Consider the following 21,101-nt stretch of genomic DNA (forward strand, 5'->3'; position numbering starts at 1 on the left):
TCTAGTTAGCAGTGATCCAGCTATTACGTAATGCGTTTGATCAATATTGTGAATTCAGACACGTACGTTGTAAAACAATGGTTTGTGGTTGACAATTTTTCCTTCGATTATTGTCTACGTGTGTACCGAATTATTGTTTCTAAGTAATACATACTGATAATAGAGTATTATTCCTTTACTTACGGAACGATCGAAGTTGGACGACTATCTCTATAAAATAATTTAGTATTAAAAGAAAAAGAACTGTTTAACTAATTCTTTTTAAAAGCAACTGAGGCTAAGACAGTTCCACAAAACGCACGAAGTTGCAGATATCTGAATCGAAATGTTTACACAATTGGGAATCCCCGTGTTTGCAGCATTTTACTAATGCAACACGTAATAAGGTCGATTTGTATTATGCAGTTGGTAAAAAGTAGGAAGATACATATACGTTGTACGCTATTCTTCTTTTTACGTGTACAGTACTTCCTAGCTATTGCGTTGTTTATACATTTCGATCTATACGAAAGAAAATTATTTTAAAATGAAATTTCAGTATAATTTCTTTTACGGTGGAACAAGTTCTAATATTACTGTTAAAAAAAATTATTTTTTTTTACGTGTATACGTTGGGGTGTCCAACGCGTACTAAAAATAGCCATTTTAGAACATTGTCCTTTTCGTTAGGCGGCGCTGAACGCTACAACCCACTCGCTTCGTTAAATTACGCAGCATTCGTAGTATAGAAGAATCAAGGCCGGACGAGTTGCATTAGAATCATTATTATTACTCACAGCTAATGCCAATCGCCGTTTTTCTCCAGGGCGAATGGCCTTTTATTCGTCGACGCTGAACGCGCAATTCCTCGGTCCCGTCAAAGTTTTTATAATCGATTAGAAAATATATTCAACCGACTCGATACGATATTAACTTTCAGTTCTTATTTATTCAACGAGCAACAAAATAAATATCAAAAACATATCGTCGATTGGTTATTTCGGGAATTTATCGCGAGTTTAAAGATGTCAACCAGAGGATCGTAACATTTAAATATAAAATGGACATTAAAATTGAAAATTTTCCTTTCTTTTTAAGCACTGACTCTATCGGTAATTACTATTTTCTGAAATCAACGAATGGAAAACCGTAGATGGCAATTCCCAAATGGTTCACCCTAGGCAAACAACTGTCTACTTCAACGACCAATGTCGTTGGACACTCGATACCCATGCTGTCGCATACTTCGTTTTCGTCTGCATTGAGTTGCATCGCGAGTCCTTGGATCCACACTGAATGCAACTCTGCATCTGCAATTTATGTACAGACGCTCTTCCTCGCACAAAAGAGTATTATATGCAACACCGTTCGTAATGATACGAAACTCATTTCGCGGAGCGATGTATTTCTCACGGATAAGTTTTCGCGGATATTTCAAATTGACGATCGCGCGCATCGGGCGATTCTGGCGTCACGAGCCTCGACAATTCGTTTCACCCTCCCCCAATATCGTCGAACGTCTGATCGTTAAGTACGAGAGACACAGATTTGGAAAACAATGGTGACCGTCGATGAACGGTCTTGATCGATCGTTCAGAAAGGAATTATACGCTGAAACGACCAAGAAGACGGTTAAAACCGGTCACTTCCGGCTGCCCGCGCTGCGTACGTCTATCCTCGTCCGATCCGCATTGTCGACGACAGTCTAGATCAGACTGTACCTCGACTTAGAAGACGTTGATGAGGTCTATATGAAAGTTGGGTCAGGGTCATGTACAATGCACTGTGTACACACGACGACAAAACTTTGCATCGCGTTGCTGACCTGCGCGATCGCGACAACGCGTTCGCGTCGTTTCCAGCGGTCAGTCGCGATGAAAACTGTCGAATTTCGAAGTCGATCTTCCGTGACAGCGACACGTAACTACGTAACGTCTGCATTTTATCGGATACGATTGCTTCTCTCAATCCCTGTTTATTCTCAGTCTCGATTTTAGATATTAATTTCAACATATTCTATGGAGGTTAGGTCTCGAAACGGTCGGCAATGTCGCCATTTTGGGTAGGGTTGCCAACCAGCAGGGGTTGAAAACAAGGTATCAGTTACGAAGAACCGATATTGGCAGACATTTTGACATTTTGTATGATTCGTCAACAGTTATCGACTGTGATGATATTGAAAAATATTTGAGACAAAAATTAAATGATTTCGAGGGGTGCATATAGTACTTTTTTTCTTTCGTAAATAAACACGTGGAGGATATGCGAATGTTATTAATGTTTTTTTAAATGGAATCGTATATTTTTTAATATATCGTTCGATGCAAGCTGTTTCCTGTGGAAAATTATCGAGTCATTTATTGTGACAAATCAAAGATTTTAAATTATTAAGTTAAAATTTTCAGTCGTCATTGTGGTTTTCCTTCTTAAGAAACTGCAAAAAGTTAAAAAAATCGAATTCTTTTTTCGATTTACAATAGAAGACCTCGTTGATTCGAAACATCGAGGGACGATTGCACCCTGTAGATCGCGATCGTTGAGTTCTCTTTCGCTCGGAATATCTGCGAGGCGCGCAGCTGCGCGTAATTAGCAAAGAATCGTTGCGTTTCGCGATTAAAGGAGCGCAGATTTCCTGAATCCTGGCCGATCGTCGCGGTACGCGATGCTCGGGTAGCAAGAAAATCCCTAGTTCGCGAGGCGTCTCGGCCTAGAGGCAGAGACGACTGAGAAACGGCGGGGTACGCGCGACGATCGTGGCCGCGATTTTTCTTTATTTACGGAGGAATAAGGCAGGGCACTTAATCCTCGGGTAATGCCAAAGCGCATCCTCCAAAGAGCGTGTCTGAGGACGCGATCGATAGAGACGTCCTGACGTCATAAGAACGTCGTGGAATTCATTACGGGGCTGGGCCTCCTCCGGGGCTCGGTCTGGCCGGGCTTAAAAATTAAAAGGCTCTCAAACAAAAACTCCCTTTTTACTTTCGGCCTCGCGGGTTTGTAATCCCCTGACTACCGGAGGTCCCTGCACCGCGACGTCAACCCTCCGTCCAGAATTCGGTAACGCAGGCCTGAAAACAACCCTTAAGACCTTACCCCATTTCCTACCGCTTTCTTTCTCCACCTCGGGTATCAACCGGTATCATCGATCGCCCGATTTAACTATACTTCCACCCTTTTCCTCTTCCTTTTCCTTTTCGCTGTTCCTCGTACGCCCGGACCCCCCCGGTCGACATTACGCCCTATTTGCGGGGGACTTAACCGGAACTCAAGCTCAAGACCCGTTCCGTCCATCGATGTCGCGTTTCGCGCTGATGGGGTTATCTAGCCTGTCGAGAGAAGTTGCCTCTGTCGCTTTATCGATTCGCTCGCTTAAGTTTACGATCTGAAAGATTAGATTAAGTTATTTGTTATGCTGGAAAAAAGGCGGCGGGCGTCGCTTGGTTTGGCGTCTTGGTCAATCGAGTGCAGTAGAATATCTCGTAAACAATTGTAGTTATTAAAAAACAAAGGGACAGGCTATATCGTGTAGTAGTAATTGTATTTTTGCGGATTGGATTCAACAAGGAAACGTGAAATCTGTTATGGTGTGGTATCCATAACCGGAAAACAATTGGACCCTTCTTTTTTGAAGGAAACGTAAATGCAAAATCGTATTTAAAATTTCTGGAAACAGAAATAGTAGCCTGTCCTACTTTTTTAAGAGGACATTTTGTCCTGAACATTTTTTTAATAGCTACAAGATACCCTGTACGATTCAGTGATGGCGACCTGGAAAAGGCGTTTGTTAATTTCTCTATAATATCTCGAGTCGGAGTCTTTTTATCTTGACTGATAGATCAAGAGACGTCGAGGTCTCCAATTTGCTAAAGAATAATTGACGTCTCTGAACAAATATAATTAACAATCGTATTTATTCGATATCGCAGTAATAATTATTTTTATAACATTATAGGAACCTATTCTTTCTTGCTTCCGTGAGTATCTGCTTCCGTCGTAATATCCTGGATCGTCCTCTCGAGGACACGACTTGCACCTGAAATCCTAAATTACAGTTAACTATAAAGAACACAAGCTGTGGACGTTGAAAGCGTCTTAAAATAGCGTAGGCGAATCTGCGCGAGTTGACTCGAACTTGACTGAATAATCGCCCGTAAAGGGAGAGCAGCGCCCGGGAAAATCTATTTGCTTATTTTTTATTTTTATATAATCGGTTCAGACGCCGGTGTCTCGTAGAGCATTACGGTTTGTTTATCGTAGACTTAACGGGAGCAGCGCGAAAGTTACTCTCTCGGAAACACGACGCAGACGATCACAAGTTTAATAAAAATTCGTATTTTATTTACAAACAATTAGGGATTGTACAATCGTACGAATAGTCTGAGAAGTTTCGAACGTAAATTATAAACGTAGATCGACGTCGTTCGAGTATTCTAGCTTTAAATCTGTAACGTCTATAAATTCGAATATATGGAATGTACTAAAAAGTTATCTTACGCGTTCCTAGTTAATCTCGTAATATTTTCACGCTCGACATTGATCATGATTCTAACGTTCAGGTACCAAACAGTTCTCGGTGTAATCTCAATTTTATACATTTAAATAACAACCCCAGTCAGCTCGTTCGTCAGTTAACGTTCCCGTTTATCTCTTTCTTCTTCTCGCCATCGGCGATCGACGCCGCGGTGTCTTCTTTGACGAATTCGTGGCGTCTGTCCACGTCTTGGGCGCCGTACAAATCCAAATCCTTCCCGAGATAACAAACCGCCGCGTCAAACAGCACTCCTATCATCGAGAACCCTGAAAATCGCCCAGTTCTATGTAATCTTATTTTTTTCCCCCCTAGCTTGAAAATAGCCTCGACGTGTCCCGATCGAACAGTTTCATTTTTACGAATCGATCGACGAACGAGAAACTTACCCGCCGACGTTATATTAACCAAATACCGGAAGTTCCGTCCGTGATGGAACCAGCAGTTCCCTCTGGTCCCGCAGGACTCTTCCCAGATCAAGCAAGTCGAGTCGATGATGGCTCCGTAAATAATTGGGCCCGGTATCAGCGCGAACAAAGAGATCGTCATCAACGTGATGCCCTGAGCGAAGCTCTTGTCCCTCTTCTCCACGCTCCGATAATTCACCAGGACGTTACCAATTTTTCCGGAACACGCCAACGTTTGTATCACGCACGTGAGAACCATGAAGAGGAGGTAGGGGCGGCTGCAGTCGCTGGTGCAGGGCCCGGCCCTGACTTTGTCGAACTTTGGCTGGCTCGTCGACTGCCGGAAGTGGTCGTCGAGGATCAACGAGTAGGACAGAGGAAGGCAACTGCAGCTACCGAACTCTTTGTCGTTGATTATGGTCCGGCAACCAGCGTGACAGGCTGAGTAGAACGTCGTCTTCGACGCCTCGTGACAAACCGGGGAATATTTCACGCCCTCGCAGTTACAATCCTGGTTGCAACTGAACGACAGATTCATTCTGAAAGAAACCATTGCACGACTAAATTTCACTCCCATTTAGCAGAATAATCGCAGAAAAATGTTACGTTAAAATATGGAAATCCGGATAGGTGGTGTAATAGTGGTGTAAAGTGACTAAGCAACGAATAAAAAAAAAAGGTAAAACTAAAACTGTTATTGTTAGAATATTTTAATATTCTAGATGTTTCATCGGTGAATAATACATTTAAGTAGGAAAATTCTCATGATATACTACGACTAAGTTTCACTCCCATTTGGCAGAATAATCGCAGAGAAATGTTACGTTAAAACATGTAAATCTGGATAAGTGGTGTAATAGTGGTGTGAAGTGACTAAGCAACGAATAAAAAAAAAAGGTAAAACTAAAACTGTTATTGTTAGAATATTTTAATATTCTAGATATTTCATCGGTGAATAATACATTTGAGTAGTAAAATTCTTATGATATACTAACAACGTCATAATAATGCAAGTTTCTTTAAATTTGTTAACACACGACGAAACCTTGAGTTTACGAAAATTCTTTGTGATAATTTTATTCTGAATTCGACCTCGAAGCAGTGAGTCGAAATCAGTTGGTTATTGGTCTAACTATTTATTCTCGATGAAGGAGAAAACGTACTCACTGCATAGTCTCTAAGTCGAGGCCTTTGAAGCCGACGTCGGAGCAACCGAGGAATATGAAGAGTATTTGACCGGCGACGAAACAGACACCAACAAACACGTTCCATGCAAGCAGTGGCCTAGGTCCAGGTTTGAATTTGCTAATAGTCAGTCCGGAGAACAGGAATCCCAATACCATACCCACCAACGATATCGGACCTTTGAGTACAGAAATTAATTAATTAAATGGTATTCGATTACCCTTTAAGAGTCTGTTTATCTTCTTTTCGTTCATAAACTAATACGAAACAAACGAACGAAGAAATAAAAATACCTGTAATGACTGTACCGCCAGCAGCGGACGTACTGTACTGAACTTCGAGATATTTCGCCAAAAATGTTATGTAAGCCGACGCACCCAACACGTAAAACACCCCGCTTAGATTGTTGAACGTCAACAGCCAATTTGTTAGCAACCTTTTCATGGCTGTTGGAAATTCACGAATAGTCGGTATGTATTCCGTCTCGAGCGACTTCCTCGGTTCCATCGGTGTCATGTATCGCTCTTGAGCGGTCAAATGCAGTTTCAGTGGTATGCTACCGTCCTAGAGAATATCAAAAGACAGCTACAGAAACACATTTGTCTACCTCGATCTGTCTATATTAAAATTTTTAATCATGGAATTTTCTTTTAAATTATTATTTTATTATTTATCGAAACCCTTACTGCCTTCCTCAAGTATCAGGAACTCTAAACTTGACTGACACAAACTATTGGTAAAAAAGAAACGGGCAATTAAATGAAACCAAGATCAATGAAATACTTGAGAATTTGAATTAACAATTCGAAAAAAGCTTCTGGAAATGAGACAACTAAAATTAGGAAACTACACCTTGGTGGAACTTGTAGAAAGTCTAATTCCAGCTAGGTTTCGTAGAACGATCGAAGAGAGTAAGAGAAAAATTCTAATGAACCGATAGAAGAGAACCACATCTATTGGAATTGAATTCGTAGAACTAAACAAAGGTAAAATGAATTTCCAACTTGTCAGAGAACCGCTAAACAATTTATTTATCGAGTCTGAAAAGGGGAAACAACGATGAAACGTAACTTTGACTCACCAAAACAACGTCAAACATCAAATTTACCTTCTTGGCAGTGTCGTTTGCGACGGTCTTCTTCGTGGGCAGATCACGCGGGAACATGGCTATCAGGATAGCGAACATGCCCATCGTGGCGCCTAAAATGATCCATCCTAGCCACCATGCGCCCAGCCATCGTGGATCGTTTTTGGTGATCACAGGATGCAAAGCAGGATCTATGTATAGGCTGAGGCAACCGTAACCCAACAGAAATCCTATAACCGGACCGACTGTTCTCAGAGCAAACGTGAAACCTGATCGACAAAATACAAATTATTTATTTACCAGTAATTACGACGAACGCAAATATTTATTCTAGGGAAGTCGTGAAAAATTCCAGGAAAGACAATCGTCTTGCTTCGCAGACACGTATCTACTTTGACCTATTCTTGAAATGCAATTACCAACCCTGATACGCATAAATGCATCATTATGGCGACCTACCGTCGAAGTATAGCGTTGACTAACTTCCCCTACCTCTGACGTTATTGGAATTTTTCTCGATCCCCCTACACCGGGGCCAGCGAGTGTTTACGTTCAAACAATAATCGCTAAGTAAAATTAAAGATATTTCAAGAATTTCTTCTACCGAATCTAAGTCGATAAATAATATATTTAGAAAAGAAATTTTTAAAGAATGCTCTCATAAAAATAGTACGTAAAATAATTCGGTTTTCGTAGAAATTTCCTCCGATAAAATTACTGAAATCAAACGAACTTTGACTGTTCTGAGTCAGTGAATAAACAGTTGCTCTCTGGTTTTTAACGAAATGCAAGCTTACCTAAAAGCATAGGAGTGTTTTTCTTTTTGGTATTATCGTCCAAATACGGCTGGCCTAGACCATAGTAGAGCGTTGTGCCAATACCAAGGATGAACTGCGAGAGGAACACCAACAGTCGCGGAAGGATGCTTACGTCCATCAGCGTTTCCTCGTCGCAGCGTTCCGGTTTTACGACGCGGGGACAGATCGCCAGGTCCTCGGGGGCCGTGGTGCTGTTCAACAGAGTTTGATCGAGGTGTTCCTTCGTCAACGCCAGCGCGTCCCTGCCAGGACCGAACAGGAAGTGCGGTAGAGCAAGGACCAGGCACGAGAACGCGCTGAGACCCACGCCGATCGCGATCCATCTTGGACGGTGTCCAGAGCCTCCGTAGTAGGTTAATATCAGCGACAAAACTTGAGAGATCTCGTTCCCGGAAAGAATTAATCCTGAAAAATAATACTGCACCATGTGATACTGCTCGAAAAGAGTTTCAAAAATAACGATAATAATACCCTATGTCGTCAATTCTTCGTCGTTTTGGTCCTTGAAATGGTTACCAAGGCCTAAAAAATGTTGTCATAAGTCATAGGGAAAAAGAAATAAAAAAAAATCATAAAATCATATCAACAAATGTAATCGTAAGAAAAAATATTTTCATAAGTTCAATGAAAACTAAAAACCGTAACAAAATCGAATAATGTACATAGAACCGAACTGTAATCGAAACAGAACTAAAAAGTAACAGTTACAGAACCATAACCGATATATCCATAACATGTACAACATTTTTTCGTTTCTCACGTTTGAAACAGTTATTTTGGAGTTCTCAGAACTCGAAAATCCTTGCACAAATACTCTACAGTTCAAATTTTTACCTCGAAATCTCTATATTCCTTTCGCTTCCTTCGCGATTCGAATTATCGAGGTTCGACTATATCGTCTTAAATCGATATCGAATTCCAACGAGTCCGCGTAGACGTCGATCGATCAAACGCAACGACGACCTCGTAAAACCACGAACTTGGATGAATATAACGCTCCTGTGTGTAGAAGGACCGTATCGATTTCGCACGAAGCAACTACACGCGCAATTAACATTTATTCGATCGTGTACACGCGAACGTAAATAATCTTCCGTTGCAAAACACCAACGCGTCGAGTAACGACTGATAGCAGAGATAGGCAATACTCGAACATTAGATAACCACTAATCGTATTTTGCTTTGTTTTCTTTTGTAAAATATTTTATTGTGTACGATCGAAATGATTTTTAATTTTTCTCAAATCTATAATGGATACATGGAGGTTTGAATCTTTATCTATAATAATTTTGTATCTCTGTACGACAGTGACGAATCGATCAAGAATTCGTGAACTTCGTATTGACAGTATCACAAATATTCGAAGAAACTCGAGCTCAACGAGATTCTAATAATTTTGCAATTCTTATTTGATCTGACAAACTTGTTATCCCTTTCATCTATCATTATTAATGGAAGTTTCAAGAATGAAAGTGTAGTGTTTATATTTTATTTCTGAATACGATTCCTCTGGTTTCTCGCGAGAGCAAAGTTCATCGGGAATGAATCGAACGCGAGGCTTGCTACGTCTCTGAATGCATTTCGTGTATGTACCCTTGGAGTATATTATGACTAACAATAAACTCGTATAATGCACATCCGTATTTCTTCGCAGTGCGTGTCCAGCGCTCGTAGCTCTAACGACAGATTTCTCACTTCTATGATTGCGACACACTACTCACTTACCTACTAGATGAACGCACACCGACGTACGGTTTATCTTTGTTAGTGGCCGACCGTGTACGCGTGTGGGTGTGCAAGTACGAGTATTTTAACAAGTACACTCGCGACACTCGACTATTCGGCTTTGGTGACAAGAGCAATCGCAGGGAAGATAAGAAACCCAAAACACTCCAACGTTTCAGGATTTCACGAGCCTCGATCGCGTTTATTTATTTTGCTTATCGTTTTTATTGCACTTATTATAAAATGGCGCAGTCAACGAGTAGAAACACGTTATAATATTAAAAAACAACAACAATGCAATACTCGTAAAAATATAATCGAGATGTTTCGTCCAAGTTGATACGGCGAAATAATTTTTTAGGCCACGTTTTTACAACCGACAAGTTGTCACGCAGGATGTCTCGCTTAATTTAAGCGCTTCAAATTATCTTTATGACATTTGATAGTGCGACGAAACGTCAAAAGGGGAAAGTATATGCTTCGGGGAAGAAACGAAACTAGTCGATTAAATCTATTAATAATATTTAAATATGCGTACCAGTTGTGCGACTAGGTATCTTGAATCTTTTCTCCAGAGTCGTGAGGGTGACAACGATGTAAATGAAGGCCATCGCCTGCACAGTGCCAAGGAGACCGTACACAGCGATGAAATTTTTTGGGGTGGCACGATGTCGCAGCCACCGGGGATAAATCCCACAAATTCCACAACCTTTGCTCATATCCCTCCGACAGCGCTGTAACGTTTAAATTTCCGGTTTTTATATGCTCGACGAATCGGTAAATTCATTGAACTTGAGAAATGATATTACCTTGCTTATTTTTTATCTGAAAAATACTTTAATGTACGAGAACACAAGGTTCCACCAAATTACAAACTCATTTTTCTTTCAACCATAATATTTCCCTTAATCTTCTTGTATTTAATTTATTTATTTTTATTAGAATTAATTTTCCAGGATAGACAATAAACCGGGGGTGCCATTCGTGAATAAATGATATGAAAATTTATTCTGACAAAATATTTATACTTTTATGTATTTAATGTTTCTTTCAATCATAATATTTCCCTCACCATTCCTGTATTTCATTTATTTATTTTTATTCGAATTAATTTTCCAGGATAGACAATAAACCGGGGGTGCCATTCGTGAATAAATGATATGAAAATTTATTCTGACAAAATATTTATACTTTTATGTATTTAATGTTTCTTTCAATCATAATATTTCCCTCACCATTCCTGTATTTCATTTATTTATTTTTATTAGAATTAATTTTCCAGGATAGACAATAAACCGGGGGTGCCATTCGTGAATAAATGATATGAAAATTTATTCTGACAAAATATTTATACTTTTATGTATTTCATGTTTCTTTCAATCATAATATTTCCCTCACCATTCCTGTATTTCATTTATTTATTTTTATTCGAATTAATTTTCCAGGATAGACAATAAACTGGGGGTGCCATTCGTGAATAAATGATATGAAAATTTATTCTGACAAAATATTTATACTTTTATGTATTTAATGTTTCTTTCAATCATAATATTTCCCTCACCATTCCTGTATTACATTTATTTATTTTTATTTGAATTAATTTTCCAGGATAGACAATAAACTGGGGGTGCCATTCGTGAATAAATGATATGAAAATTTATTCTGACAAAATATTTATACTTTTTTGTATTTAATATTTTTGTGTTGCTGTTTTGGTCTGGTATCGTGAACTTGTTTAATGAAAACAATCTTTAACTGTCGATAGGCGATGCGATAAGTAAAATTAACAGTGACTGTCGATTCGTATCGAGTTCAAGTATTACGCTTCCATCGAGTAAGAATTATTTATAATCTAACGCGTGATTTGGAATAAACATATGCTAGATAACAGCCTTGTACGATAGATCCTGTTATCAATAGTATATCTGATTAACTTGGATAGCGACGATGCATGGATCATCCGTTCTAGATCGTAAATTAAAGTGATTTGTTTCAAGGTAAATTAATAACACGTACTTTTGTAAAAACAATAATAGCGAAAATAGTCAAGGTGTAGATTATTGGATTATTTATACATAGTGGGTGCCCCATTGAACGCCCCCATTGATATTGGTTATAGCTTCGACCCTGTCGAATCGATACAATCGAGAATCGAGCGGCTGATCGCATGGCGGCAAAGTGCCGCACACGCGTCGACCACCTATATTTTCTCTACTTGTTCGAAGTTTCACTTCGTGTGGATGATTTCTTCTGCAAAAGAAGTCTACAGAATCCGACATTGCTTAGAGCTTTTCGTAAAAATACAAAAATAACGCGAAGAAATTACGCGCGTCAGTAATTTTCCAAACTTTGACATTAATTTATGACTATTTAAAACTAAAAACAATTAATAAATTGCACACCTCTATATTTGGGAGACTCTCCTCTATTTTTCAAGAGCAATTAGAACCGTGTAGCGTAATTTCAAATCATTCACCGCCATTCTAAAAAAGCGTATCTAAACGCCAACGCTAATGAGCTATCGTTTGCTTGAAAGTGAACATTTTTTATATAGGACCACGTGTATATTAATTTATTGACTTCACACTGAAAATTTATGGAATAAAATATTTACTGACTTCTGTTTTTTTCTTTAATAAAATTTTAAACGCTAAGAAAAATTGCGACGTCCACACTGTTTGTAGAGCGATAAATATATTGCATCTAATTAGAATATGTTGTTTTATCTGTTCAACATGAATAATTCCATGATTCTGGTCTTGACAATATAAGAAGTACTATGTTTGCAATATAGAATTAAGCATACGAAACAGGTAAAATGCATTTAGGATCGCTTGCTCGGTGATAGTGGCATTTAGTTTTTAGACGCGGAAACAGTGAGTCTGCAGAAGGAGAATCACGACAGAGAAACGATAGAAGTAAAAGCAAAAAAGTTATGCAAATTAACGAATACATAAATATAAAGTATGTATTTTACATTCTTACACCTATAACTAGAACTACGAACGCAATATTTAACATTTGAAAAGTTGCATTATTGTTCGTTTGGGGCACAACTATTTCAATTTATTCCCAAAATTTTGCAATCGTTCGACATAACAGATTTATTTACCGACGATTCCCTGCGTAATTGTCGCGTGCACCACGGGCACCTGAGATGATTACGCAATTGCAATTTAACTGGGTACAGATTTCGTTGTGACGCTTGGAGACTGCATTAATACGGAGTTCCAGTCGATTGTTACTTCCGCCTGGTCGTGTTACAAGACGCTAAGAATCGCGAAGCCCGACCTCGCGACAGGCTTTCCCGACCAAAAGGAACCGAAAGCTCGAACGAGAAGAACGATCCGCCGCGAGGATAAAAATAAACGAAGTCGTGGAATTTGTAAAATTCAGCGTAATCTCGTTTTCGTTTATTATCGTCAATTTAGGTAATCGGATCTAGAGCTACGCGAGGACGGGGAAAAGGGCACGGACAACACAAACAGCAGAAAGCAAATTGCTTCGATAATTGGCATCAACGATTCGCTAAGAACGATTTCTGCGCGACAGCCTCGCTCGATCGAATGATTTCGCAACGTCGGCGCTCGAACCGACACGCGAATATCTTCTCGGCGATAAAATAATGTACAAAACGGGTCGCGTACGTCAGAGATATTGGTGGACGATCATCGATAACAGTGGACATCGGCGAAAAACGTCTTCCGTAATGACGTAACTGTCGGCCGTAACTGTTTAATGCTGATTCGTACAGTGCCATTGTTAATTTCAGGATAATTCGCGACGGTCGGTTCGAAATGATTTCAAACAAGATTGAAGGCTGACGACGTCAAAGCTTCGCGACCAGTAAGAATTCGTATCGAACGCTTTGAGAAACTACGTCCAAACGATCGCGATCTCGAAGAAGGTATTTCATTTAACGTGACAGTAAAAAATAAATCTATGTCTACCGCGAAAAGAAAAGTCGATCGAAGATTTGGAAACCGAACGACAAAGCTACGATTTTTTAAATACCGAAAGCAAGCTCTGTGAACGTTTCCAAGGATGTTTATGTAACGGAATAATGTGTTTTTTAGTCAGTTCGCGATGGACGATCTATAAGTAAGCTGCCGGACGGAGAAGCGATCCGAAACGATTCGCGATAGAAAACGTTAAACGGTGTCTGAACGGACGATATAAGCCAGGCCGAAGAAGGAAGCGAAAACACGCGAGAATTTGATTAATCTCACCTTGACCTTAGGGCCACGTGCTTCCGCATGGACTTAGGAAGGACTTCCAGGTCGCGAGTCCTATCTGGATCGCGATCCTCGAGTCTTTCCTTGCGCGTGACCTCCCTCGTTCGTCGAGTTACGAAAAAATCACCGAGCGCTATGAGCGCTCTAGTTTACGCGAATAAACGCGGGATAACTGAGCCTCGCTCTTCTGTCAATGGCAATGCTCCCCTACTATTTCTCTATCAAAACGAATGATAAGCGGGGGCGTCATTCAGAGGACATATTATCAATGAAGCAACGGTGCTGACATCTTATCATAACTGCTCACGATGACCGTGAGACCCCTATTCAGAAGGTATTGCAGTTGGTTGCAGTCTATACTAACATTCGATCACAGACAGGCTATACGAGTAGGCCTTACACCTCATGAACTTTCGTGGCCCTGTCATACCGACCTAATAATTGACAGGTGATTTTAGCGTCCTCTTCTGGAACAGGACTCCTCTGGAATAGATCCTCTAATATAATTATTAATTACATAGCAAATAATATGAGCTAATGGCTGCGTTCTTCTTTTATAGTTTCACATACGTTCTTCACCCAGTTTATTTATTTTTTAAATAAATGATGTATTACAATTTTAAATAAAAAATAGAGGATTTGCGATGCACTCATTAATGAGGTCCATCCATCTTGAAATCTTTAAATAATCTTCAGAAAAATTTCAGCACCTACTCGAATTTTTTTCTCGAAAGTGCGTAGGATTTCGGGTGTATGTGTATTCACCAAATATGATTGTAATTGATCTCCGCATCTGAAAATAATTTTTCCAGAATGATTTGAAAGTTTTCAATTTCGCCGAATTTCAGGGGAATCATCATTCATGGTCAGACATTGTATTTTCTGTAAACAATTTTTTTTCTCGAAATTGCGTAGGATTTTGGGGGTGTGTCTATTCACCAAAAATGATTGTAATTGATCCCCTCAACCGAATATAATTTTCCCAGAACGATTTGAAATTTTTTAATTTTGTCGAAAAATTTCACATCCAACTTGTCGATTTTTTCTAAAAATTCGTTTCTGATTTTTAATATATAAGCTTGAAGTTGCACGGATATGATGTTTAATATATTTTTGTTACTTCAAGTTATTTAAATTGTTCTTTTTTAATTTAATATAAAGGAATAGTAGTCTTTTCTTGAACGGAACTTCGTATCGAATTGCAATGGCGGTCTCGAGGAGTGACGAATCTATGGGCACTCGTAAACGGAGCCAAGCCCTAGAGTTATTTCGCCAAAAGGCGCGACCGGTTATTTTTACTTCGCCGTCGCGGGCCTAACTTCGTTGGACGTCGAGGGCGGTTTCCCTGTTGCTCGTTTTTGCAGACCGCCGCGACGCTCGACGTCCAATTCCGCAAGGCCATTAGGATTATCTTTAGTCGGTGAAAAACAACGAGATCGAGTCCCAACGAGACGACGGAGTCACTCGCCTCTATCGCAAGACGAGGAAAAGAACATTCGCTGAGGAACAGCTGTGAATGTACCCATAGTTAACGTTGAAACTGATACGCGTCGATGATACTCAAGCAATTCGATACCAAACTACTTAAGTAACGAGTCGTTATTAATCTTATTTTATTCCAACGTAAGGAAAATTTATATTTAATTTATCTGTTTTACAATTTATATTTACATTAGTCTTGGTTTTTTCTGCAAGTCTAACATCGTTCTTAAGTTTGTTTACATACAGCTTTATTTTAAAAAAATTAAATCTGTTTCTTTTTTAATATTTTGTAGACCGTTAGGTTTGTTACTTTGTAGACCGTCAAAGGGGGCCGTGGGCCGCGGGCCGCGGGCCGCCAGTTCGGACCGGGTGCAAAAATCGATCGGCTGCACGTGTCCGTGGAACATCGTCGAACGATCGAGAAGGTTCCACGGCACGCGCCGGGAAGTTTTGCACCCGGTACGAAAGAGCCAAAAGACGATCGGGTCTGGGGATATATAAGCCCGGGCCCCGATCGCCAGAGAGTCAGAGCCAGAATCAGAGATAGTCAGTGTCAGTCACAGTCAGTCAGTCAGTTTTGTATTATTCAGATCTCCGTTGATTTGTCGGTCTGTACCCTGTTATAAAATAAAGAACATTTTAACCCGAATTGTGAGTGTAAAAGTTTCCTACCACCTCTCCAATTGTCTACAATTTCATCTTAATAAAGTATTCTAAATTTCCTTTTTTAACATCGGTAGTCAATATTTATACTTGATATAGATCTTTATCTGTGGTACAATAGAACCTCGATTATTGCATAAAAACCTCGTTCGTGTCAAGGCTCGTACGAGTGGTAAGTTTTTTAGTCCAGTCGTTGGACTGCAAATAATTGGAAATAATGATAAAACACTATCGATTTGCCTCATTCAGCTCAGCTCGTTCATGACTCGTCGCGTAGATATAAATGAACCTTTATACGGTATTGGTATCGATCAGTATTCATTACGAAACTATCGATATCGAGAATTGATACCAAATACGAGCTGCGTGCAATTTACGCGCTCGATATTTTCGCGTATCAAAATTATTTACTAGCTGTCGACAATATTCGTACGATATTAACAGGACAAGTTATTAATACATAATAAGGGCTGAATACCAAAAGTGCTCGATCGTTCGATAGTTAGATCGAGACTCGAAACCGTTGCTTCCAAAACCTAACTTGACTTTCGACATTAAAAATATCACGACGACACGATGGGGATGGAACGGTACACGATTTTAGTTTTGTGAAAATTGAGGTTTTATTTCATTTTTTTTTTTGTTCAATTTTTCAGTAATCAAAGTTCGTATTTCGTCGTCTCACGAAGAGTTCAGGTGACGTGCGAAAGCAACAGACAACAAGAGTCGCGGTCCATCGTGAGACAAAAACACGTTTCGCTTATTTTCTTTCTCTCGGAGACAATATACGTTATTTTTCGTTTCCTCTCGTTAACCTTATCGATAGAGCGTATAATAGTAATATTACTGAAGATAACAGATGATATATTACAACCGTTAAATCCTAAGGGCGTAGGATATTCGAAAGGATCATGGTAACCGCGATCAGATTACGCTCGCGGTTTCATTATGGACTTCGGTACTTCCTTCCATCGCGACGGAAGATTCGTTTTTATTTTTTTCTCTCGCTTCTTAATAAATTCGCGCGATTCGCGTATTCTGTTCGTTTCGTCGTTAAGTACATGAACAATAATGAATAATCAATAATGACAATAATAATATTATCAATAATAATAGCAATAATAATAATAATAATTAATAAGTAATAATAATAATATAATATCAATAGTATTAATTTATTTTCCTATTACCTTAATCGATCGATTATGTAATAATTAATACTTAACATTAATCCTTCCTAACAGCGCCTCTTTCGCTAACTTTTTACAAGACTTTTGGTTTCTTTTCTCAGTTACTTCATGCGTATTAACGTCTACTTAAAATTCTAACGAATCGAGTTAACCTCGTCTAAGGTCTCGAAGGGTTTAGGACTAGACAGTCTCATTCTTCATAGCCCGATCCTCCCTCTCCCTTCGCGCTAGCTAGTTATATATCTCCTTCAGTTTTTTTTTTCTCCTACCGTCGTAATCGTTTCCATTTAGTTTCAACCCCTGTACACGCGTTAGCGAATAGTTTCACGCTAACGAATCACTGACTAGTTTCTAACCATTAAGACTATTCGTTCGTGCTAATTAAGGCACCAGATCACTTGTAAGATTTGGACGAACGAACTCTTCTTGCGGATCGATGAATCATGGCATCGGCAACGCGAGGATCAGGAAAATCGATCAAAGTTTTTTTATCATTCGATGTACATAGGTTCGACGCGTCAATGAAATTTCACTTTTCAATTAATTTTTTGCGAACTTTTATCCACGACATCGTCGAAGTATCGGTGTTACAATTTTTACGATCGATCATCGCTATCGGTATTCGAAAACCAACAAGAGCCAATTCGTTCGTCCGTTGGTCCTCGTTGAATTAGTACCGCGAAACACGTTGGTTCGTTTCGATAACTTTCGTTAAGTCACGCGAGAAAGGCATCGTCTTTAAGACACTTGGTGATTTCGCTGCTGAGCGACATCGAAGGCAACATCGACGCGATTGCAACGCGTGGCCATCGCTACTTACAAGTCGTTGCTTCGCCTAAAAGCGTCTACGACATTCGTCCTAACGAATCGCATAGAAAATACTTCTTAATCGAGAATACTTCTAAATAAAAAAATCAAATCCACGAAGCAATGCCCTGCCGAAATAGATTTCTATAACTTTCTTTCTCATTCTTCGCGACGTTGCACAAAGCGTTCCAAGAAAACAATTCCAAAATGGAAGTATCGAAGAAGCAAAGTGCCAAACGGTAGAAACGTTCACCAATCGTTTTATGGAAGTTGTTATTACGAAAAGTACCAGAGTTTGTTCTTTCAAATTAAATCAGTTTCTTCGGTATTTCCATTCCGCAATTAGTTTTCGCGGTCAGGCGTCACAAAAATCGTCGATTCGAGAACACTTTGTGCGTTCGTTTAACACCCTGGAACACTCGTTTCGCGAGTATCGAAAATTCCTTATCCCTTGAGCCGTGAGTTACGCGCGGAAGCTCCGGTGGCCGTTTTATTCGTGGTCTTTCGGGTTCGTCGGGCGCGGAGAAAATCCCCCGTAAGCATAAAATAGAAAACTATCCCGACGAAACCGCTGGATTACAATCTATTCCTACGTGTAGACGTGAAGTTTTCGCCTCGACCGATATTCAGAATGAAGATCGTAGCAAAATCGCGAACGGTTCTCCGGCCAATACTGGAAGAAACGCGTCTTCGACAATTTTCCTCCGCGAGAATATATCGATTCTGAATACGGATCAGTCTTCCTATTCGTGTCGACGTACAGCGGGCCAGAACTAATTCGTAATTAACAGCGCCGCTCAAAGTCACAAGACCTTGCATTTTTTTTGTTAGGAATAGAAAATAACATTATATTTAGATTTTGATTAATAAATCTAATTCTATCTTACGTAATTACGATTACTCACTAAGAATGTTTTTATAGAATATTTCTAAAGAATTACATCAATTTTTTAATTTAAGTCAAATGCAACGTACAGATTAATTAAACGAATTAAGGAGCGAATTATTCTGACCTACTATACGGCGCTGTTATAAATTTCTATTCTCGATCCGTTTCTATCCCGCGAACGTACATATCGAAGAAGCTGAAAAGATTGCCCCTGGATGGAATAGAACATTTTTGGAAACGACACGAACGTCCCATAGAGACGACGGGATTCCTATACCAATAAATAGTTCTACTATACTTTCTAAGCACATCGTTCGCGATTGGATTTAAAAAATGTCTCGGACCACCGCCACATACGATATTCGTTCAGCGATCTGTTAACAATTAAATAATAAACATTCAACGAGCGAGTTTCTCTCGCAACGAGGGCAATCTTCGTGGCTCCGGTGCGTTACAGGGAACTCGTATTCTGCCCAAAAACGTCTGTCTATCGGGGAAAAGCCTCTATTCGTGCTTCTTTACGTATAAATAATCGTCGAGTCTCGTATCGTGAAGTACTAATTGGCTGAGCACGCCAACGTCGGCCCTACAAAAGGATAACGTGGAAAGGAAGATTAAGGTGGGGAAGATTAAAGATTAAGTTAGTTAAGAAACTGCGAGTCGTCGATCCTGAGCGGTGCAGCCGCTCCCCCGTAAACGTGGCTCGTTCCGTCTGCACCAGTTTCCAAAATGAACTCGCGAAAACGCGGAACGAAACTTCGAATAGCTGAAACAATGGCTGACGACGCTTGATCCTCGACGATCAAAGACGGCGGACTCGCGCGAAGGACGACAGGCGAGGATTGAAGTTTATACGGCGAGGATCGAGTTTTCGTGCCGCGAACTGGACGCCGCCGTGATCCATCGCGACGACACTGATCTCCTCGCGGCGGCGAGTACGTGTCCTACTGTAATCTCGCTTCTTGAGGCGTTGTTTGGTACGGTAGACCAGGGAACGCGGCGCCCGCCGCCGTTGCAGCTGCAGCCGCCGCTGCAGGCAACCCTGCTGCACCTGGTAGCGCCGCGTACGTATACGGTGTCACGTAACTAGCTGCTGCTGCATTTGCTGGAAAACAAACCAGAAAATATAAATTGCTCCTTTCGCGTTCTTGTTGCACTCGGTCGACACTGACGCAGGCAACGACGAGGAACAGTTTTTTATTCGAACTGTAAATCTTCAACGAGAGGCACAACATTTTGTAGCCCTTAACCCGAATTGAGAGTGCAAAACTATGATTTAGGAACCTACATATATTATGGTAAATTGATGAAGGAGCAAGCCCTTTGTGACTAGAAAAATCAAGTTTTTCTTATTCGTACTAGATATATCAAACAGTCACAAAACAATAATAATCCAATTAATATCAATTCTCTTCTACGTATTTAAAAAATCACGTGACTTTGAGAAAAATTTGAATACTGGTAAAAAATGTTTTTCGAAACATGATTACTAGGGCTGCTACAGTCCTTCATAAGTTTAAATTAATATTGTATAATATATGTCAATATTTGAAAATTGATGTAATCCTCCATTAGTTCATTATTTCTTAAATGTTTTAAAGAAAAGTTGATTTCCATTTACCAAAATCAACATTAACTAAAATAATTCAGTTGAGATCGAGAGTCCACTTAAGGGTTAAAAATTGAGTTCGATATCGAATTTGTCTCTTTTTTTTTTTGAATGAAACGTAATCTATTAGCAATGATTGTCTCCTACATTTTGCATCGAAAAAGTGCTCGTTCCCCGTTGGTTACCCGCGCCAGTTTCTTAAACATAGGTGCTGGAAAAAATTTTGTACACGTTCTATCGTTAAAAAAACTGAACTCTGTTTCCTCGACAAGACACTAGTATCGCAAAGTGAAAGCTTACAGACTACTGTCATCCACCGTGACAAGGTTCCCCACCACCACCATAGTCAGCACATCAGAGCATTAACAAAATTTGCATGTTCATTGTGTTGAGTGCGAAGCCAGCGTAAGCATGCAATGACGCGTTTCCATTTTTTACATATCTTTTCTTTTATCGTAACTCATTAACCGACAACATTCCAACGTGAATCCACGTTT

General features: G+C 39.8%; 2 protein-coding genes across 3 annotated transcripts in view; both read right to left on the minus strand.

Annotated features, from left to right (window-relative positions):
* Positions 1-4,295: 4,295 nt before the first annotated feature.
* On the minus strand, positions 4,296-14,115 carry LOC122400975 (solute carrier organic anion transporter family member 74D). Its single transcript, XM_043402788.1, has 8 exons — positions 13,959-14,115; positions 10,268-10,463; positions 7,984-8,409; positions 7,208-7,455; positions 6,393-6,663; positions 6,082-6,277; positions 4,897-5,453; positions 4,296-4,776 (listed from the first exon to the last, which is right to left on the minus strand). The coding sequence occupies exons 2-8, from the start codon at positions 10,446-10,448 to the stop codon at positions 4,604-4,606; spliced, it is 2,052 nt and encodes a 683-aa protein (XP_043258723.1). The 5' UTR covers positions 10,449-10,463; positions 13,959-14,115; the 3' UTR covers positions 4,296-4,603.
* Positions 14,116-17,850: 3,735 nt separating this feature from the next.
* Positions 17,851-21,101, minus strand: part of LOC122401057 (RNA-binding protein 24-like) — a 37,088-nt gene continuing 33,837 nt past the window's right edge. For both annotated transcript variants that reach the window (XM_043402973.1, XM_043402972.1), the window contains exon 6: positions 17,851-20,100. In XM_043402973.1, coding sequence (XP_043258908.1) covers positions 19,940-20,100 — 161 coding nt within the window. In that variant the 3' untranslated portion in view covers positions 17,851-19,939. The remainder of the gene's footprint in view (positions 20,101-21,101) is intronic.

This window comes from Colletes gigas, unplaced genomic scaffold (assembly GCF_013123115.1).
Source record: "Colletes gigas isolate AHSC1104 unplaced genomic scaffold, ASM1312311v1 Colletes_gigas_Sc00021, whole genome shotgun sequence".
Taxonomy (NCBI): Eukaryota; Metazoa; Arthropoda; class Insecta; order Hymenoptera; family Colletidae; genus Colletes; species Colletes gigas.

Coding starts and splice junctions, on each gene's coding strand:
- LOC122400975 (XM_043402788.1), bottom strand. CDS start 10,448: ATGAGCAAAGGTTGTGGAATTTGTGGGATTTATCCCCGGTGGCTGCGA. Junction 6,664..7,207: donor CAAACGACACTGCCAAGAAG/GTAAATTTGATG, acceptor GATATTCTCTAG/GACGGTAGCATACCACTGAA. Junction 6,278..6,392: donor TGGCGGTACAGTCATTACAG/GTATTTTTATTT, acceptor CTGTACTCAAAG/GTCCGATATCGTTGGTGGGT.